At 49.6% G+C, this 20,942-nt stretch overlaps 1 protein-coding gene across 14 annotated transcripts in view; it reads right to left on the minus strand.

Moving 5' to 3' along the window:
• The window catches only part of Msi2 (musashi RNA-binding protein 2), a 366,538-nt gene that overhangs the window by 26,763 nt on the left and 318,833 nt on the right, over nucleotides 1-20,942 (minus strand). For 8 of the 14 annotated variants that reach the window (XM_039087669.2, XM_039087661.2, XM_039087664.2 and 5 more), the window contains 3 exons: nucleotides 15,522-15,596; nucleotides 1,738-1,761; nucleotides 305-367 (listed from right to left, as the gene is read on the minus strand). In XM_039087669.2, the coding sequence (XP_038943597.1) occupies nucleotides 305-367; nucleotides 1,738-1,761; nucleotides 15,522-15,596 (162 nt within the window). The remainder of the gene's footprint in view (nucleotides 1-304; nucleotides 368-1,737; nucleotides 1,762-15,521; nucleotides 15,597-20,942) is intronic. The other 6 variants (XM_039087672.2, XM_039087667.2, XM_039087663.2 and 3 more) reach the window with 1 other exon arrangement.

The following is a 20,942-nucleotide window of genomic DNA, read 5'->3' on the forward strand; positions in this document are numbered from 1 at the left end:
GACCAGAATTTCTAGAAGCTAGGCTTAGAAATAGGATGGTCCAAAGCCAAAGAGAAAGGTAGGGTTTCTCTGATCATAGGAGCACAATTCTGCCTCGGGTTTGCAGTCCCCAAACTGTGACAGAGTCCTGCAGGAACTTCCCTGGGTGGTTGGGCCTTGGTGGTGTCTCCCTGTCCCCGCCCCCTCCCCTGGGCCGTGGGGAGAGGAGTGCTGGACAGATGCAGCCACACAGACTGGCAGGGCTTTTACCGTCCCCTGCATATGAGGCATGCCCGGGAGCCGCCTGCCCCGCACACCTTCCTACCTGATCCTCGAGCCGCTGCCACAGCTGCCGCCGCCACTGGTCCATAAGCCGCTGCTGGGAAGCCTGGAGAAAGAGAGGGGTGGAATCAGAGGAGTCACTGAGGAGCCCAGCTCACACAACAGACAGCTGGGGCGGGGGTGCTTCACAGACAGCTTTGGGGGCTACAGATCAGTGGCTCTCAGGCTTCTGGAAGGCACAGGATCTTTAGATGTCTGTCTTCTCCCCAGAAGTACATTCTAGGAAGCACATCACAAAAACCCAACTATGAGGATGACCTCTGTCTTTGGAGACTTGAGTTGAGGACTCTGTTGACCCTGCACTGACACTTGATGATGCCCAGGCCTGACCTTCTACTCAGTACAGGGACCCTGGTGGTGGGGTCAGCAGGAGCTCCAAGATAGGAAACACTTGGGGCTGGCTTCTTCATAGAAGAGATATCATGGTCTAGAGATGAAATTCTCCAAGATCTGGTCATCTGAACTCTAGATTGGTCAAAACTTCCTGTCAGCAGTGCCATGGCCCGTGACCTGAGGGCGAAGCATGTGGGTGTTTCCAGGAGAGTATACACAGGATGCCAGACATCAGAGGGCTGAGGGGCTCTACCTGGGGTGAGCCCTGTGCTTCTGTGTGATCCCATTCTGTGTTTCAGTCTACCCAGAGTTATAATGATATTACTCTGTGGTGCTAGGATGGAGCCCAGGGCTTTGATGTGTCAGGTGCCTAGGTACTGGGTAGTACCAGGATGCGACCACGGACTATTCCAGCCTATCCTATGGCAATGACAGGGAACTTTGATGAGACTCCAGTGCATGAGGCCACAGTCAGAGGAAGCCAGCTTGGAGGGCTCCCCGGTGAGGGGGAGTGCTTTCTAGCAAAGATAGGCCAGGCAAGAATAAAGCTGAGGCTGAGCAGAGAGCTGCAAAATGTCCATATGAAAGAAAAGGTAGACTGAGTCTTTCCTCTCTCCTAGTGGCTTCTCTGACCACTAGCTTGACACACAAAGCCACACCCTGGACAATATATAGACATACTTCCAAATACACGAAGACAAATATCTCCTGCCACCAGGGGGACATTTGCAGCCTGACCCCAAGACCCACTTCCAGGAGCTACTTTGTTTTTTAAGATGATTCACCAGAAGCCCCTGCAAACCTGACAAACAGCCCCCAAAAGAGCTGCTTGACTTCAGCCACAGAGCCTGTCTGGCAAGGCACGTCTACAGGACAAGGGATCAGACATGCACCGGAAGAGCAGGGAGCAGAGGAGCCAAGAAAGGAGGAGCATCCTCCACACAGAGCGAACTAGAAGCCCACTAAACTCTAAGACTATGGTCCGAGCTACGTGGTTCTACGGAGGGCAAGACGTTCAAAGGCAAAGAGCTACTCTAAAAAGGTCAAGCTAAGCTACTGAAAATGCCAACAAAAGAGACATACTTGCATTTAAATATGGTAATAGGGCTGTTGAAGGGGAAAAAGAAAGATCCAGGTGAAATAATTGTACACGGTTCTCCCAGGCTGGGAATGAGTCTCCCAGTGCCCATGAAGACCTCGCTGCTCCCTTCCCAGAGGGAGCCCGGGACGGGACCCCACCTAGTCCTCTCCCCAGCTCTTCCATGCAGGCTCTAGATTTCTGAAGATGGTGTTGGTGGAAAGTGCTGAAGGAAAATAAGGAAGAAGTCAGGTTATTTCTCTTTGTCCCAACCTCTGTCCACCCAGCCTCCTGCTGCAGGCCCAGAGCGGGACTTAAGGGATGCTCGCCATGAAGAAGCAGCAGGGGAGAGGAAGGTTATTCTTTTGTGCTTTCTTTTCCCAGACATAACATAGGAGTTTCCTTGGGAGCATGAGAAGATGCTGGTTGGAGGAAGGGGATATAGTCGGTAAGATTTTTTTTTAAAGGTCTATTTTCTAGAGTTAAGCAGTATGGACAAGAAGTCTGAGAGAAAGAGAATAAAAAAAAGTCCAAAAAAAAAAAATAAATCCATTATCCTCAGATAAAGAGTCCTGCTGGAGATGGAATATTCTTCCAGGAGAGAAATTTCCTCAAGCACTGAGGCGAACTAAGAGGCAGGGGTTCTCAGAGGTGGCTGCAGAGGGAAGCTGTCAGTTCTTCCTTCTGAGGCACCAGTCCGAGACACACTTCCACTACCTACCCAAGGCCTGAACCAAACTCATCCCTGTTGCTCTATACCAGCCCCCTCCTGCTCTGGCAGGCTGTCCATCTTCAGAGGTCACCCTTCGCTCCAACAGCTCCCCGACAGGACCTGCAGGATGGACCTGTGAGGCATGCCATCCAGTAGAAAGAATGTGCTGGTTCGTGACCAGCTTATACTTAATGGGGGTAAGCATTGTGTTTGCAGTGGCTATACATGTTTGCATGGCGGAGTACATCGTGGGGGAGATTATGTACAATAGAGGTAGGTATGCATTGGGGTGTTGAGAGTTCTAGAAACCAAAGGACTGTCATATTGGCTACAGTGATTGAGGCACTCTGCCATAGGTGTCTGAGTTCAAATTGGCCCAGCCATTCACCCACTGTGACAGTAGGCTAGCTGCTTAACCCTCTGTGCACAAGGGCTAGCTATTCTGGTACAGGGTCCACAAATACTAAGTGCTTAGTGTCTGAGAGTGAGCTAGTGTAATGGGAGGACTGGCAGATCTTTTTCCAGCTATCAGCTTGGTGGTGTGCAAGGCAGAGCTCTTTCTAGACAGGGCCTGTTCCGCTTCCTCAATAGAGGTCACGGTTCCATGGCCACAAGGACATCGGGACATACCTGAGTTCCTTACAGGTAGCAGTGATCTGTAACCCTTCACTATGTCTTTTCTTTCTTGCTGCCGTTTTAAAGCTAAATTTCCACTGCTCAAAGTAACAGCATGCACTCTGTTTATCTCTAATAATGGTAACTGCCCAAGCGGATATGGTTTGTTAGCAATGGATCCAGAACAAAGGGGAGAGATGTTCTGCTGATCAAATCCCAGGGGGGCTAGGAGCCACAGGTTGGCTATCTGTGAACAGGAAAAATACCACATCCCTCCTGCCTGGGACCTTTCCAGTTACAGAGAAGATACCTGGAGACATTAGAAGCTAAGGGAGGGGCTCTGGGTGAGAAAAGGCTCTATCGTGTAGCGTTGTTCTTGGTAGATGGGATCAGAGCCAGAGTCATTCTTCAGCTCATTTGGCCTCCAGCCCTGGCTGACCCCTGCCTTGCTTTCTGTGAGGCTTGGGCAGGGTATATTATCCCTCTTAGTTGCAAGACAGGCTGGCTGACAAGATGACCTTTACAGTCCCTTAGCTGCAGGCCCCGCATGAGTCTGTCTATCCATGAGGATGACAATCCCAAGTCCCCTGGGGTTGATGTCAACAAAACTTTGGGGTTAATGACATGTCTAAGGGAAAAAACATCACTACAGGACTGACAGCGACGGACACACTTTGATAGACTTGTGGAGTCATGACCCCTCACTGCAAGTTATAAGTCAACAGTGTTTTAATTTTTGTTTTGTTTTGGTTTGGTTTTTGAGACAGCTTTTCTCTGTGTAGCCTTGGTTGTACTAGAACGTGTTCTGTAGACCCTGCTGGCCTTGAACTCAAGAGATCTGCCTTCCTCTGCCTCCCGAATGCTGGAATTAAAGGTGTGCACAACCACCTCATGGTTTAGTTGTTTTTTTGCTTTTTTGTAATTATGACACTGAATCTATTTTTTCCTGATTCTGCAGCACTCACTAGTTTCCGTATTACCTAACTACAGCCATTTTTTAATATGCATATCTTATTTTTCTTGCTGGGTGACACTCTCTTCTAGGACAGGATGGGAGGCTACCATGTGTGAGTGAGAGGGGCTGGGAGCTGCTCATCTGGGTCAAGTGTAGCTAAGGACAGCACTGTCTGGGAGTCTAATAGCCTGACTCCCCTGATCCTCCAGCTCCAGGGCAGAAACTCACGTGCTCCCAAGAGCAAGGTAAGCACAGTGGAAGGTGCAGTCTATGATACTCAGGACTGCCTAGCTTTGCAATACATGTTGATTTCAACCCTGGGTTGAGAACCAGACGGCATCACCTGGTTTATAGTATTTACACACACTGATGTCCCCGGGGGTCATGACGGGCTCAGTCTTCAGTACAGCTGAGCACTGGGGCCTTGGAAAGCTTCTCGGGGTAATGGCAAAGTTGAGGACCTTTGGTGATAAAAGGATCAGTCGTTGGCTGGCAAAATGGCTCCATAGAACAAGCATTGCTGAGCAAGCTTGACTAACTTCAGTTTGTGCCTCCAATGCTCCGTAAGATTGGCCAACTAGTCTGCAGGAGGCCAGAATGAGCTCTTCCCTCAACACGGTGAAAAGCAGAGAACTGACCCCTGAAAGTGGTCTACTGACTGCCTGTGTGTGCATACATGTTCAAATAACAAGCAAACAACATACTTTAAAAAAATGTCAAGTTACCTTCTACTCAGTCGCCCCTTCTACCTCACAGGAGCAAGGAGCCTCCTGAGACTATGATAGGGAATCAAATCTTGTGATCGATCCCATTCACAACAGTGGGTTCTGATCTTGCCCCGGGGGAGCTTTGCAATCACAGGTTGCCCCAGCCACACCTTCATCAACAGAATCAAACCTTCTGGTGGTTTCTAACACACAATGCAGACAGACAAGCCATGAGCTAGAAGAAGCTGTGGGGGGGTCTTTGCTTTTGGTAAACACTGAAAAGGATGCTGCTTCCTGTCTGATTGGGAGGTCAAAGGTCTTTTCTGGCTCCTTTCCCTATATTCGTTTGGAAGAGATGTTGGCTCGTGGGCGGCGTGTATGTGCACGGGTGCATGTGTGTGCACACCTCTCCCACTTCCAGCACACGCACTGTTGGAGTTCCAGTTGGGTTCATATTTATTTCTGTGACCTGGGATGCGTTATGGATCCCCCAGAAGAGAAAGAGAATTTTGAAGCCTTTTCTAGCTCCAGGAGGTATGATTTGGGGGATCTTTCTTCAAGTCCCACACAAACAGTTTCTTCTAAGGCTGCCTGATCAAGTGCTCTCCTGCTCTACACAGCCGCTCTTTCCCTGTAAGCAGTTTCTATGGCTGGTTCAAACTGTCTTGGCTAATCTAATGTTGCCTCTCTGAATCCAAACACTGGAAAATAAGCCACCAAAAGAAGAAACTGTTACCCAGAATGTAGGAAACATGTCCAACATGAGTTTGGAAACACTGCCATCTGCCACTCTGGCTGGCCCAGGCCTGCCTGGGGTGGCGGGCTCAGCATTTTTACAGAAAAATTCATAGCTCTGACTTTTTCTGGGTGAGGCTGGAAAAAGCTGGGCGGCACATAATTGTAGCTAGAGGAACCAGGGGTTCACCTCAGAACAGAGGCTCCAAAGAGAAGGCGAAACTAATCACCAAAGGGGCACATTTCCAGGATCAAACAGAAATGGTCTGCTTTGACGGAAGCTGATGCGCGTTCATTTCAAAAGGAACAGAATAAGCCCTGAGCTCCTGGCATTCAAAACAGGAACCTGACTTAAGACACTGTTTAAGAAGTGAGACGAGCCTTTCCGGGAGCACCAACAGCTGTGCAGATGTCCTAGACAGGTGAGGGGGCCAGGAGCTGCTGCTGCTTACGGCAGAGGGATGCTGAAGAGAACATGGGCTAGGAATGCCTCACTGCTGGGTCTTGGCTACGCCAAAGAAAATTCATAATTTAGAACCCGATAGCTGTCCCTGGGCAGGAAGCAGAGAGGCCAAAATGGGAAACTGAGGCTGTCTGTAGGCAACAGTAAGGGGTGGACAGTTTGGGCTTGCTCTCTTCAGGGTGTTAGCACCTAAATATGGAAGGCAGACACAGAACATGCTTCTGTCCCACCTTGGCTAAGTGCTAACGTAATTGCTGATTTAATATGTTAACTCTTTAGATGTCTGGGTGGGAATAAAGGCATCATGATGTATCTGTGAAGTATCAGGAGGTTTGAGTAATACTTTCTTTCCTTTACAGCTAGTACTAGCTAGGCAAACCCTCGACTACTTAGGCACACCTCTAGCCCTTATTTTGAGGTAGGGTCTCAATAAGTTGCTCAGGTTAGTCTTGAACTTGTGATTCTTTCTTATGCCTCTCAAGTAGCTGGGATTATAGAGCTGTGCCATCAGGACACCAGGACACCACACTGGCAGCCACAACAGAGACTAACGCTCACTGACCCTGCACTATGACTGTAGTTTCTGATGGAAAAATAGGGTTCTATCTCCGGGATGGAGTCACACAACTAGACTACAAATAAACGGATTCCCTAGGACAAAAACAAATGACAAATGGTAAGCTAGGCCTCAGGACACTGGGGGGTCCCTTGTGCCCCTGAACCTTCCGACTGCACCACTAAGCTCAGGGAGAGAGCTGCTTGGAGATGGAGGGAGATGGCTCAGTCTCAGGGACAGAAGTAGAGCGTGTGGCCGGTCCATCTTATCCTCCTCTCAGACGACAGAGCAGCAGGAGGGAAGGGAACAAGTAAATTCCCATGGCAGTGACCCTTGACCTAGGCCCAAACATCTCTCCTCTTCCACCTAGCTGAGCTGAACTCTGTCTCCAGTCCCCTACCTCAAAGCCTGGTACTCATATAAAGTGGGAGGAGAGCACCTACAACATAAGGTTGTCCTCTGACCTCTACACACACTGTGGCAGGCATGCTCCACCCACATCATGACATGTATATGTCATCATGTACAGACATGTACATACATAATAAATGAAAATATCATCTTAAAATAAAAGAGAGTCCAAAGAGTTTGATAGTCCCATGCCCCACCCACACAAAGGGAAGATACAAGAAAACAGGTATCTGGGGACCACGAAGTAGTCCTCACTGCCACAGTGAATCTATAGGTGCCTTGGCCTCAGACTTCCCAGCATCTACTCCGTAGGAAATATATTTCTGCTTCTGGTTAGCTCCAGGCTATGGTATTGTTACTGTAACAGGAACAGACCAAGCCTGCCCTTCACAACAGCTCCCCAGGACCACCAATGGCTTATCACTGCTCCTGTGTATGTCACTATAGCCTCATGGCTTATACTTGGAATACCCTCGCTGGTCACATACAGGATGCTTCTGTAGGCTCTGAGCTCACTGCCCAGTGTCTCTGTGTTATATCATGCCTTTTTCCAGCAATGTGAGAAAGAGAGAGAGAGAGAGAGAGAGAGAGAGAGAGAGAGTGTGTGTGTGTGTGTGTGTGTGTGTGTGTGTGAAGGAGCTCTCTCAGCAGTAGATCCAGACTAAGCCAGACCCAGTGAAAAAAGTTTCTTTGTGGCTTGGATGGAGGGAGTAGTGGGCAAGTCTTGGTCTCCCACACGTCCTTGGCTAATCCGGAAGGCATGAAATACTGGATCATCAGGCCCCGTGTGACAGTCTACCCCGAGTTTCACACTCTGAATAATTCTTATTGTTGTAATTTTGTTTTCTACGCTACAGACTTTCTCTTGATTTTACTGATAAAAATAAAAACTGAAGGCCGAGGAAAGGTGACAAGGTTCCCCCTGGTGAGACTGAAAGGGGACTTTAAGGCTGGTGGTGCAGGTATCTAAGAGGGTGTGGGAGAGCTGTGGGCAGCCGGGGGTTAGAGATGGAGGCCGTGGGTAGCAGTTCTCAGCTCACAGGGAAGCAGGCACACACTTGCAGCCTCCTTCACTAATGCCCTGCCTGTCCTCACAGACCCCTCAGCAACCCGTGAGGCAGGGAGACCACTGTTTCTATTCAGGAGGTACTTGATAAGTATGGATACTGAGGCCCAATGTCTGGGCAAGCTAAGGCAAGAACTCCATCTCCCAGCTTTCCTCAAAGCCAGTGTGTGGTATGGGGTGTGTGCCTGGGTGTGTGTGTGTGTGTGTATATACGTGTGTGCGACTATGCACACACGTGTGTTATGTGTGTGTTTGGTGCGACCATGGGGAGCTGAGCGTTCACTTAGTTGCATCCTCTCATTTATGCAGAGCAGCTTCAAGAGGCACAGAAAGCTGATCGCAAGTGAAACCCGCAATTCCTGTCAATTCAGATTGCTCCAATTCATTTCTGCAAATGTTTATTAAGTGCCTATTACGCAGTGTGCTCCGCTTTCATCTGGGAATAGAGTCAACTCTTGATTTTCCATGCCAGCGAGGATCGTTCGCTCGGTGATACTGCACACCCACAAGTCCCCACAAACCTCCCTCCAGTGCTGGCTGGATTTGGGGTGTGTTGCTGACTTTCAAAGCGACAGATCTGCTTCCTGACTAAGCCTGCCTTTAATATTCAAATGAGAGGATAAATCCCAAGTACACACAGGGCCAGGTGGCCGGCAGGCTGGCCTCTGGGAGCTGGCTTGTAATTTAAAAGCTCCTCTGCGAAGAGCTAATCTCTAGAGAAGAGTTGGGGAGGGGGAAGGGCAGAGATTCCAGGGTTGAGATGGGACAGGTGCACAAGGCTCTTCCTAGGCCACACCCTGCTTATAGCCTTGGCCCCACCCAGGTGTATGAATCCTCAGCTCCATCAATCAACCTGAGAGGCTAACCTCTCACCCTGACATTTCAGTCAGAGGCCTGCCCCTACTCACTGAGCAAGGAGCCAGGTAGAGCCAGAGAGATCATCACACAGGTACCACAAAGGTCCCCAGTGTGGTTATTTCTGGGATGGGATAAGGTGAGGGTGAGGAAAAGAACCCTTACAGACAGAAGCAGGACAAAGGTGACAGGAGATTAGGTTGACACTGAAGGGAAGAGCTGTCTGATTTCTGGGTTCTGAGATCCCAACAGGACAGCCTTGGAATGGCCTCTCTTGGCCCAAGGCTCTGAGGACTTGTTCAGAGAGTAGGGAACACACTCCTGAATCCAGTGTAGGACTCAGTCCTGAGTGCATGCCCTGGGTTTCCTTTCCTGAACAGGGACATCCTTGAGAGTCTCTGTCACTCTGGTGGGCCTGAGAAAGGAGGAGACAGAAAGGTCCCCAGGCTAGCCCTCACAGCAGTCCAGTTCCACTCTAGATAGAACAGGTGTTTGCAGAGTATATTATCTGCTTTTCTGGAAACTTTGCAAAAGTACTATTCTCTGGGCAGAACTGGCAGTTGGTATAAGTCACAGCCTTGTGCCCATAGCCAGGGCTCTTCCCCAAGCCTGTCCACTTGAGAAATACTATTTCCTGGATACTCGAGCCTTGTGTTCTGCCTCTCTAGAGTGTGGCTGGCCACCAAACTGTCTTTGTTCAAAGAGTCAATATCTTGAACCAAGGTTACCTAGCAGCAGCTCTGCTGACGAAAGGTTGTTTGAGGTCCTCTCCAGATGAACAGGGCCTCTCTGAGCTAGGGTACCTCACCTCAGACCACCTCCTAATGAGCACTGTTCAGCCATCACCAGAGACTGTCATGGACAGTAACCAGGAACAAAGAACTGCTAGGGAGTGGTTTAGTGGCTGTGAGTCCCAACGGATACCTAAGCTTCGGGTGTTCCAAGACTAGTACCCCAGAAAGCCACTCTCCATTTGTCACAGTGGCATCACAGATCTGATCTCCATTGCTAAAGAGACAGAGAACAAATGGGCAACTTCTAGCCCCACCCAGCTGCTGGAGAAGGGTCTCCCCAGCCTGGGACCTACACAGTCTTTTTCCTTCATACACAGAATAGCTCAGGAGGGAGGCATAGAGGCTGGGTTACAAGACGCTGGCCTGGCTCTCCTGGCTGCCTAGAACACTCTGCCGATAAGGTTGTCAACGGGACTCTTAGCAGTTGGTGCCATATTAACCTGATTGTCCTTAGTAGTGTTAGAAGATCCCAAAGAGCCACTAGCTGAGGCAAGGAAGAGGAATGTAGCTGAGAAGGTAAAATTGAGAGGCTGGGGTGCAGACAGCAGGGGACATCCTTCTGGGCTCACTCTAGATGTTTCTGTACTACCCTTCAGCTCTGCCCATCCTAATTCCATGGAAGGCCGCCTCTACCATCCTCCCCTGTAAACCTGCCTCCAACTCTGCTTTGCTTTGGGGCCCAGACTCATTCTGAAACCTGATTCACACACGTCCCACCTGCTCCAAGTCACCTCTGCCAGCTCTTCACGCAAAGCCCTGAGGCCTGCCCTGGGGACTTCCTGCTTCCCCGGGGGAATGCGATGCCATCCTGATCACTGATCAGCAGATCCAGGAAGCACCATCCTGAGAACCGAAGGTGGGAAGATGACTCTAGAAAACTTGCTTCATTGGCCACTTTGATGCTCACGAGTTCCTTCTATAGCATTTACAGGCTTGCACAGGATAGTCACAGACACATAGGCATGCATGCGTGTGTGGGCACACACACCATTCCTCCATTCTAACTCAATCAAAAAGTCGCCTTCATTTTTCAGAGTACAAGGTCACCTGGCTCAGAAGTGGCCCTAGAACGAGAGACCCTTCAGATTTCCATCACATTTCCTGCCCTTTGACCTGCACTGCTTCTGGGGGTTTGGAAATCAAATGGATGAACGAGCACGTGCACAACTGTGCAGACCCGCACCTTAGGCAGATGTGAAATGTTCAGGGTTCTGATTTCCTGTAGGAGGGAGTGGCGGCAGAGGGAGGGGCAGGGTGCTCTCCCACAGATGCTGTATGCAGATGTTCTGTCTGCGCTCAAGGACAGATCACCTCCAGCGAAAGCACAGGGCACTCTGCCAGAGTGCTGAGACAGAGGGGAGAGAGCTGGGGCCAGGCAGCAGCCAGGGGGAAGTTGGCATGCTTCTACGAAATGCACTTGGCTGTCCCAGGTGCTGGCTATCTGGTGCATTCACCTCCCCTGGAGCGAGAACAGGACACTCTCAGGTTAAGAGACAGCAGCACACAGCATGGCTGTGGTAAACAATTTATTTTTCTACCTCAGTTGCTTGCAGGGGGAAACATAAAATGCCATTAGGGAGCAGTGTAGATGAACTATTTACAGCACCACTCATGAGGAAGCTCGTAGGGAAAAAAAAAATAAAAGGAACCGGTTACATCAGTTATCTTTAACCAGAGGAGCCAAACTGCAGACCTCCTGCCGCACTGGCCACTCAGTGGATACGAAGGATGCTGATATTCAGACATACAGATCCGCTCACACCGGGCGAGTCAAGGAGAGCATGGGTCACTCACTGTCTGGAAACTCTAGCTTTTGTGGATGCAACTGAACTACTGTTACCAACTGGAGAGAGCAGGGACATTTCAGAGAGGGAATCGGACAGGGTCTTCATGACACGATCCTTCTGGGGAGGGGTGGCTCTCAGGGAGCTGGCCCTGAAATGTAGCCTTGATTTGGATGGGCCCAGGTGTCCTGCCCCTTCCCACCCTGCCAGTGCCAGGGGGTAGGGTAGCCACACAAGGCAGGGATGTGAAACAGGAGGAGAGTCCAGTGGGGATCAGTGTCCATTGGTGAAGCACACGGCAGAGTCAGGGTGACTCTGCTATTCCTTCTCAAAGACAGGTGAGTTTATTGTGACAATAGCCACCAGGAGACCAGCCCAAAAGGACAATGGCAACTAGACAGTGTTTACACTGCTGCTCCTTCAGATTCCATTTTCTACACCGTTTTGTAGAGGGGTGTGAGTGTTCACATTGCCGCTATGCATCATGGGACACAGGCGCTCCCTCTAGATCAGATAGCTGTAACCCCTCTGGGCCACCAGCACTTAAAAGCTCACCCTGCAAGCCTGACTTGATCATCATTCTACAGAAGCAGCATCTTCCTGGATTCCTCTGAGGAGTCCCTATGAAGTTTGTGAACATTTCCTTACATTCTGGGGAGCTGGTGGGTGGCATGGGGTGGAAATGGTCACAGCGCCTTCGGGAAGCAAAGTGGGAGGGGATGGGAGCATGAACATTTTCCGAAGCAAAACAAAGCAAAACAACAAGGTCTCTTCCAGAATTTGAAACAGGAAAAAATCATTTTCATTCATTCCATCAGCCAGATAGGACAGATTTCTGTGGGCCCTGCCAGCAATCGGGTGGCTCTGGCAGGAGTACATACTCTCTAGAAATGACGGCAACCCCCACTTGGGATGCCTCTCTTAGGAGCTTGCTGATAACAATTGCATCCCCCAACATCAAAATCAGCAAATAACTGAAAAGTGAAATAAGACTAGAAACTGTTGACAGAGTAAACAGAAGGAAGGAGCCCAGAAGGCTCTTGGGCAAAGAAGTGGGCAGAGGGATGATATGACCGCCATTCCAGACTCAACACTGATAAGAACACAAGGCCAGGGAAGACCCTTGACCATGAGAGGCAGGAGCCATGTGCAAAGTGGTCACACCCCAGCCTTCCTAGAAAAGAGCCCCGATCCCAATACTGACAAAAGGCATCCAGCTTCTTTCTTACCACACCTTATTTGTTCTCAAAGAATCCTGCAGGTGGCTTCAGGGTTAAACCTGTTTAACACAGCTGTGTTGTCCAGGGAGATCTACTGGGACTACTTACCACATGGGTGGGGTGAGACCTGAACCCTACACAGCTGGGATGGATGCAAAGGTCAAGACAGGTGCAAAGAACACCTTGGAAGGCATCAGGTTTCTTTGTGCTGAGAAGAACCCAGGTTCTATCCTGCTAGTGAGTGAAGGGTCTGGGTGGTTTGAGGACCTAGATGGGCCCTGCATGCCTCTATGATGGACTCAGAAGGACTAGGAGGGGTATGGGACCCACACATAACCTCAGAGGAGTTAGAAATGGGAAGCAGGCATAAGGCCATTGAGACCACAAAGAGAAAGCATCAGGACAACTTGGTAGTGATGAGAGCTGTGAAATGTCAGAAAGTTCCAGGATCCAGCCCCAGGGCATGGGAGCATGTTCACTGAACCACCCAGGAGGTGAGAAGAAGGCAGTGGACTGGGCTGCCCTGATCTCAGAGGATCACCATGCAGCCCTACTGCCTCCTTAGCCACACCCACCTCCAACATCCCTTACAGCAGGAGACAAGAGACTAATGTCAGAATATTTAAAGCTTCCTGCCCTAGAAGTCCACCAAGTCTTAAGCTCTGTGATGATGTGATGCTTGATTCTAAAGAGACTGAGCATGCCCTTAACTCATGACTAAAGGAACACAGGAGTCAACTTAGGCTTTGTGTCTAGAAGCAGCAGTGGCTTGGCAGGGTGTTGGGACAAGCAGATGAAGGGCAACTCCCGGGGGGCAGGGTCAGGTGAACTGTGACCTCAACCTGACTCCCGACATACTGGGATGAAGGCTGAGTGGCTCAGGCCTCCTTAACCCGCAGGCAGGCACCTCATTCTGGTTGTGTCTATCTGACCATGAGGTAAAAGAACCCAGGAGGTTTCAAAGTGTGACAACAATGGATGGGAAACAGACATTGGTGGCTGAGAATGGACTGCTCACCCTGTGGGTCTGTCTGTCCTCAAGGCTGATTTTGCCTCGTTTAACCCTTGTGATTGGCCACAGTTGAGTTGGTCATGATGACGAGGATCTCTAGGCATAGACACTGTACCTACTCCCTGTTGAAGCTTTGACTTCTCAGGCGGAACCAGGCACCTGGGAACACCGCCTCAGCTTGCCCAGCCTCAGCTTGGTCACACTGGCATGCCTGTCTGTCTTGGGTAGATCCAAGGAGGTGAGTCATGGAATCAGAACACTACCAGGTGCTCCCTGGGTTGGCTCAGATGAGACAGGGGCCTTAGCATGGGATGTACCTCATTATCTCTAAACTACTTCTCCAATTCTGCATGCACACACCTCTACAGTACCACATGCCTTCTTTAAATCTCTTGAACAGGACTGAGCAACAGAACCCTTAGTGGGATAGAAAACTCTACATTCTACTCTGAGACCAGCCATCACCCTCATGTGGGTGCTAAGCCACTGGAATGTGGCCAGTGTGAATGTAGAACTCGATTTTTTTCCCTTTCTCCGAAATTTTAATTACTACAGATCTAAGTTTTAGCGACCAATGTTACCCAGTTGACAGGTAGACACTGACTAATGGCGAAGTATTAGAAGCTGGGACTCAAGACTGCTTGGACTCTTTTTTTCTTCTCTGTGCCTTCTGATTTGTACCTGTCTGTAATAGGGATAACCCAGGAACAGGTCTAGCCTGAACTCTGGTCCCAGAGAAGCTACTGCACACACCCTTCTACCTTGAACTTCTGAAACTCTAACTCCCTTCTGCCTCTGACCCCATAGTCAGAGAGAGGTACTCACCCTCTTTCAAAGGTCCTACCCAACATCCAATCACAAGTAAGAGAAGTGAGGCCCAGAAGCAGGTGACTCGCCATAGCCACTTGTCCAACTGGTACCAGAGATAGGATAAGTGCCTAAGTTTCCAGTGATGGCCAGAATCAGAGGATATATAGCCTTACATATCTTCTGTTCCCATCTCAAAATCTGAACTGAGGCCAGTGTTAGACTTTTCCTCCAATCTCCTGCACCTCAGGCTTAGAAAGCCTCCCTCAGGCCAGCTTTCTGCTCATCACATCTCTTGGGCCTCCAAGTAAAGATGTGAAAACTGCCAGGAGTAACCCCAAGTCCAGTCACCCAGCGTGGTCCCCTACTCCCTCATCTCCTACAGAGAACCATGGAGCACAAACTTCCTTACACCTGGTCTCTGACTGTGAGGCAGTAGGCAGCCTAATATATTTTCATTTGTACTGCTTTACCTCACAACACCCCTAAAGCATCCCTTCCTGCAGCATCCTTCCCAGTTTCCCCAGACCACGCCCACCTGCTCCCTCAGCTGAAGCACCAGGGCATGTGTGGTCAATGCCATGCTCTGCTGTCTGTGCGGAGTACAATGAGAATCTGCACATCTCATTCAGGGGGTAAAGCACAAGTCTGACTCCTGCAGCACCTCATCAACGTACGGCAGGAAAGCCCGATGTCAGGGCAGTCAGGCCAGGTTAGAGAGAGGAAGAAGGGGAGGCAGGCTGGGAGGCATTAGATAGGTAGATGTGGACAGCAGCAGGCAGCAGGGATGGTGGTGTGACAAGCCCTGGGCCAAGAGTTTAGTCCCTTAGGAGAAGACCAAGAATAGTCTTGGGGGAGAGGAGGCGAACAGAGGGGTCTTTCCATCCCTTCTCTCCTCCCTTTTTGCCACCAGCATCAAAGAAACACTTTAGTCCACTGGATAGCCCCAACTATACCCTTACACTGGACCAGAGGGAACGTAGCACACACGGGTATGCAAATTATGTTCTCTTTTGGAGCATCTGTCTGCTCCTCTCCCCTTCCCAGATACAGTCTGCCTCCCAAATTTCCAAAACTCCAGGGCTTAAGCCACTTACCTGGGAACTGGTAGCCATAGCTAGGAGCAAATCCAGGATAGCCTCTGCCATAGGTTGCCACAAAGTTGGGGTAGCCTTGAACACAGAGAAAGAAAAAGCTGTCAGTGGCCTTAGATCTGGGGTGATATTCCAGGGAAGCTAGCAATGACCATCAGCTATGGTTAGTCTCACAGAAGAGTGTCTCTGGGGAGGGTCTCTATCCAGGTCCTGGATCACCCCTCGTGCCTAGCTAGGGATGTGACCATTAGTATGTTTATAATTAACCCCTATTTGGGCAGCCAGACCGCCAAAGCCCAGGTACCAAAGCCCAAGAACCTGTAGAGTAAATGCCACATAGAAGATGGATCACAGTGCCTGCATCTGGTTCTGACATTTGGAGAGCTTACCCTGAATGTACTTTACCTTAAAGATGTTGACAGTAGGAGATTAAAGTCCTTGTACTGCCTTCCTCCAAGGCAGTGGGCAGGAGCCAGAGAACACCATATAGGGCAGAGCTACTCTGGGATTGGCTGTTTAGGAGCTACACAGAGGGCTGCCTGTTGGCTAAGCAAGCCACAGCTGGGGGAGGCAGGGGTCGTCCCAGCACAGACACTGTATAGAAGTGTGTCTTTAAAAGACCCAGAGGGACTATGTGAAACCAGGTACCATGAAGCCTCAGCTGAACTCTGAAGCCCAGGTATAGAATTTTCGTGGAGAATTTATGATGAGTGGTGACCTAGGGTGACTCTAAACTGAGGGGTGCTGAGAGCTCTCTGATGAGTCCTGGAGGGCACAGGCCTGCTCCAATCTATGAAGCAATTTCCCATTTAAGAGGTCACCTCAATACTGTCCCCCTCAGTCTTCATGCCCCTGTCTTGATTCTGACTACAGTGAAGGTGAGTGTAACCTTCTTGTATTTGAACATCCTTGGTGACATCCTTGGCTCCTCGGCTACCTCCTGTCCCTGTCCCCAGAGAGACCTACTCTGCCTCCTTCTACTCAGCGTGGGTTAGCTCAGTACAGTCATAACCCACACATGTCACCAGTCCCTGTCTCCAGAGACTTACTCTGCCTCCTTCCACCCCGTGTGAGCTAGCTCAGTACCATTCTACTCCACAGATGTCACCACAATCTCCTACCAGCATACTGGGTAGCCCTCTGCGTTGGCCTCTGAGGTGGCTGTCTGCTGGGTGTCAGGCCAGCTAGCATTTGAGTGAACTCTGTCCCTGCCTGGGAGGCAGGCCAATGCAAACTTTCACAGTGACCTGCATCTAGAGCCAGTGGGCAGAGGATGGGCAGGTGGCTCAGCGTTTACTCTGGCATTAGCAGGACAATCCAGCAGCCAGAGGTGCCAAGTGGCCCTCTGACCAGGCCATTCCTGGGCTGTCCCCTTGGCTGGGAGCTGGGGCTCTGATGGCTCAGCTCCCTAAGCTCCTGTCTGCTTTCCAGGTTCCATTCCTCAGCCTTCTTGTTAACTCTGGGCACCATTGCTCCTGACAATAACCTTTGCCATTCCAGAAGCCAGAGGAATTTCTTCTGTTTCCACCAAACAGCAGGTGGAAAGCCACTTGAGCGGTGGACTTAGGACAGGCTCTAGGCTTTCCAGAAGAGAGGGAGCAGTGGCCTCTCATCACATGTTTCTGCTCTCCTGACACATTACGAGCACAAGCTCTGGGGATTGATTATTGAACCCCATAGGTTCTCACAAGTCATACCACATGCATTCTGACCCTGCAAGCCAGGGCTGCGGATGAAGGCATTTAATGCTTTCCATTGCCAGCCAGTCAGTGTTTGTACCTCAGAGGCCCAAAGGTAGGTGTTGCATGGATGGCTTCTGACTGAGAACTATGGGTCACCACTGGAGCCAGTTCACTCATGGTCTCCGGAAATTAGGAGACCTGGAATCTAGTCCTGGCCTTGGGGATGACTATGATCTGGATGCTTGAGTCTCCTCCAATTCACACTGAAATCCTAACCACCAACCAGATGTACTGTATTAGAGGTGGGGCTTTCGTGAGGTGATTAGCTCACAAGAGTACAGCTCTCATAAATGGGATTAATGCTTATGGTGGTTTGAATGAAAATGGCCCCCATGGACTCAGGGAATGGTGCTATAGGGAGGTGGGGCCTTGTTGGAGTTGGTGTGGTGATGTTGGAGGAAATGTGTCACTGTGGGTGGGCTTTGTGATTCCAGAAGTTCAAGCCAGGTCCAGTGTCACTCTCTCTTCTTGCGGCCTGAGTATCTACATGTAAAACTTGAAGCTACTTTTTCAGCACCATCTCTGCCTGTACACAGCCATGCTTCCTGCCCTGCTGATAATAGACTAGACCCCTGAACTGTAAGCAAGCCCCAGTTAAATGTTTTACTTGATAAGAGCTGCCATGGTCATGGTGTCTCTTTAGAGCAATAAACCCCGAACTAAGACCATGTTCTTTGAAGGAAGGTTCAAGAGAGACCACTATTATCCCACTATGTCAGGACAGAGTACTGTCGTGACATTGATTATAGGAGTCACCATTTACAATCGATCATCCTACCAGTGCCTTCATTTTGGATTCCCTAGCATTCAGGACTGAGAAAGTGATGTTGACTCAAAAGCTGAGCAAACTCAGGGATTCTGTCATACAACTCTGACCTGAGACAGAGGGCTCCTCTTTCTCTTAGAGGCCGAGTCTTATCACAAGTAGAGAGCCTTACTGGGGTGGTGGTGGGGCACTGATGTACCTAAATGGTTGGCTCTTGCCATAGCTGGAGCCTTCCCGCATGTGCAGTCCCACTGAATTCACTGGCTAACAGTGCTATCTCTACTTCGTCTAGGCCTGCTACCAGCTCTGCCCTGATGAAATAGATACTCCTCCTGATGCCTCACTGGCAGAGGCTACAGGCAAGACAGAGTGACTTAGCAGTTTTCTCAGGAAGGAGTGTAGGAGGCCACTGAACTCTTAATGACTTCCTAATGGGGGAAAGGGAGAGGGAGAGTAGAATAGTGGTTAGACCTCAGAGCCCTGCATTGAATACACGCAGGAGGGGGTGTTTTCTGGAATTTATTTCCTGGCAGGGCAGCTCAGTTTTTCCTCTAAATTAATCATCCCCTATCAAACTAGATCTTTCAGAGCTAGATTTCTTATAGCGCTGTTTCAACAATATTGATAAATGGATTATAGGTAAACGGTCAAATCACTACTGCCTAGGTGCTTTTGTGATGAAAAATGACTCCTTTGCCTCTAACTTCAGAGCAGGGTCCTAAATTTGAACTGTTAATTTGACAGCAAGAGTCAGAGTCCATGCATCACTGTCCCTAGACGTAGGTGAGGGACAGCGAAATGGCCAGTCCCTCCCTGTACTCAAGCCATCTGTGTGACCCGATTGATTGCATGCATTCTCCCCCACCCAGATCTTAAAACCTTCAACACGAAAGGAGAAACAGACAGTCAAGTGCACACCAACTTTGGGCCTCGCCCTGATATTGTAGGCCAATCTCATCATCGCCCACAGAATGAAGATGAGAATTCCACACCTGCCGCGCTGGGGGATCCCATCTCCATACCCCCAATGCTGAACAGTCTCTCAGCCAGGAAGATGAAATTATAAATTTATAATACAACATTACTTCAATTTTCCTCTTCATTTGCGACTGTGCAGCCCAGCTCTGCTCCAGTGGCTCAGGGCCCAGGCCGCACGGGGGAAACTGGCTGGCTGCATATCAATAACACATTACAGTAGACCCACGCGAACGCTCCATCAAGCCACATTACAGCAGGATGACCCAGCCACCACTTCCATTAGCAGCTGGGCCCCTCCCACACTGGCCACTGAACAATTTATTTGCTCCAGTACTCTGGATGCCTGATCAATCCCACAGTAATTATCTCTTGTCACTAAAGGGGAAAAAAAAATCAAGCCTTCTGCCTGGCTGAGCATCTTCCTCGAACATAGCCTTTCCATTGTGACTGCCCAAGTCAGAAAGGGACAATAGAACTTGGGTGTGCTGTCAAGTTCTTTCTGTTGCCCTCTCCTGGGGATGCTCACAGGCCTCTCAGAACTATAGCTTTAGATCTTTGTTCCTAACAGAGAGAAGTTTACATCCTACATGGGTCATGGCTCCTCTGGGCTTTTACTCAACCACCCAGTTTCCTGAAAAAAGCTCTTCCCAGACCCTTGACTTTAATGGAACAAGAGAGAAGGGCCAGTTGTCCAGCGAACACTGTCTACTACATATGTAGTACCATGATAGGGTTAGGGTTTGGGTATGACACCATGACAGTTCCATGAGGTCAAGCAAAGTGCCAAGAGCCCCTCATGGGCAAGGCTCTGAAAACCAGTCTACAAAGACACACAGCCCAAGAATTCTCCTAATTTCTGTTAAGGGCTCCTCCATACTCATGCAAATTTAACCTTAAGTAAAACTATCTGAACAGAAAACTTCAGTCCCGTAGGGGGCAAGAGTCACATCACAAATGCTCAATGGCTGGTGTGCACATGAAGCTGGCAGGCATGACACTGGCCAGCAGACCAATGAGTCTCACCCTCTCAGAAGGCTCTATAGATCCATGGCTCCAGAGGGGCAAGAAACGGCTGGGCTCTGAGCTGCTTATGGCTACCAAGAGACAGGGGCACAAATGGTAGTCTTCCTTACAATGGACTCATACTGTTGTCTTTGGAGGAAAGATAAATTCCAGTAGAGACTACAGATAACTCTCAGGAGCTAAGCTGTGTGTTCTAGCCATCTCCTGATGTGGAGTGAATGTCAGCAGATCATGGCTCCCTGGGCCTTTTCGACAATAATTAATTAATTTATTTATTGATTGATTGATTGATTGCCTTCAATTTAGAAGGCATCAATCTAGAAGGCATTAATGTTGGGGAGCACAGGATCAAGGATTTGTAAGAATCTCTTGCAACAAGGGAAGATAAGAAAGTTTTGGCTAATAGCTAGCTGGGCTAGCAGCTTCTCTCTTCTCCCCAGACTGTCAAGGGACGTCTTTCTGCAAGGCCTCAACACTGCACACACTCTCTCTACCACGTGTTTAATAAATAGCATGTGCCTAACCAGGCCAAGAGCATTAAAGGCAGTGGGATTATGAGGCTGCAAGGCAGAAAAGGCCAAGAGGAATCAAACACATCAACGGCCATGTGTTTGCTTTCACTAAGTCCACTTTCATTAAGGAAAACGAGGGCAATTCCGCAGAACTGGGTGACTATGGGCATTCCCATAGATGTGAACCATAGGACAGGACCCAAGGGCTTGCAAAACACCTGTTGGCAGAGTTGTTTCTGGTTCTCTCTGGCTCAAAAACAAGAGGAGGGGGTCTTGGAGTAATTCTCCTCCCCTTCATCCCTCTCCACCCTTTAAAGGAATTCCTACCACCTTCTGTTCTGTCCCATTAAAGGCTGTGAAAGCTAAAATCAAAACACGCTGCATTTTCCCCAAGGATGCTGGC

Source organism: Rattus norvegicus, chromosome 10, assembly GCF_036323735.1.
Source record: "Rattus norvegicus strain BN/NHsdMcwi chromosome 10, GRCr8, whole genome shotgun sequence".
In the NCBI taxonomy this organism is placed as follows: domain Eukaryota; kingdom Metazoa; phylum Chordata; class Mammalia; order Rodentia; family Muridae; genus Rattus; species Rattus norvegicus.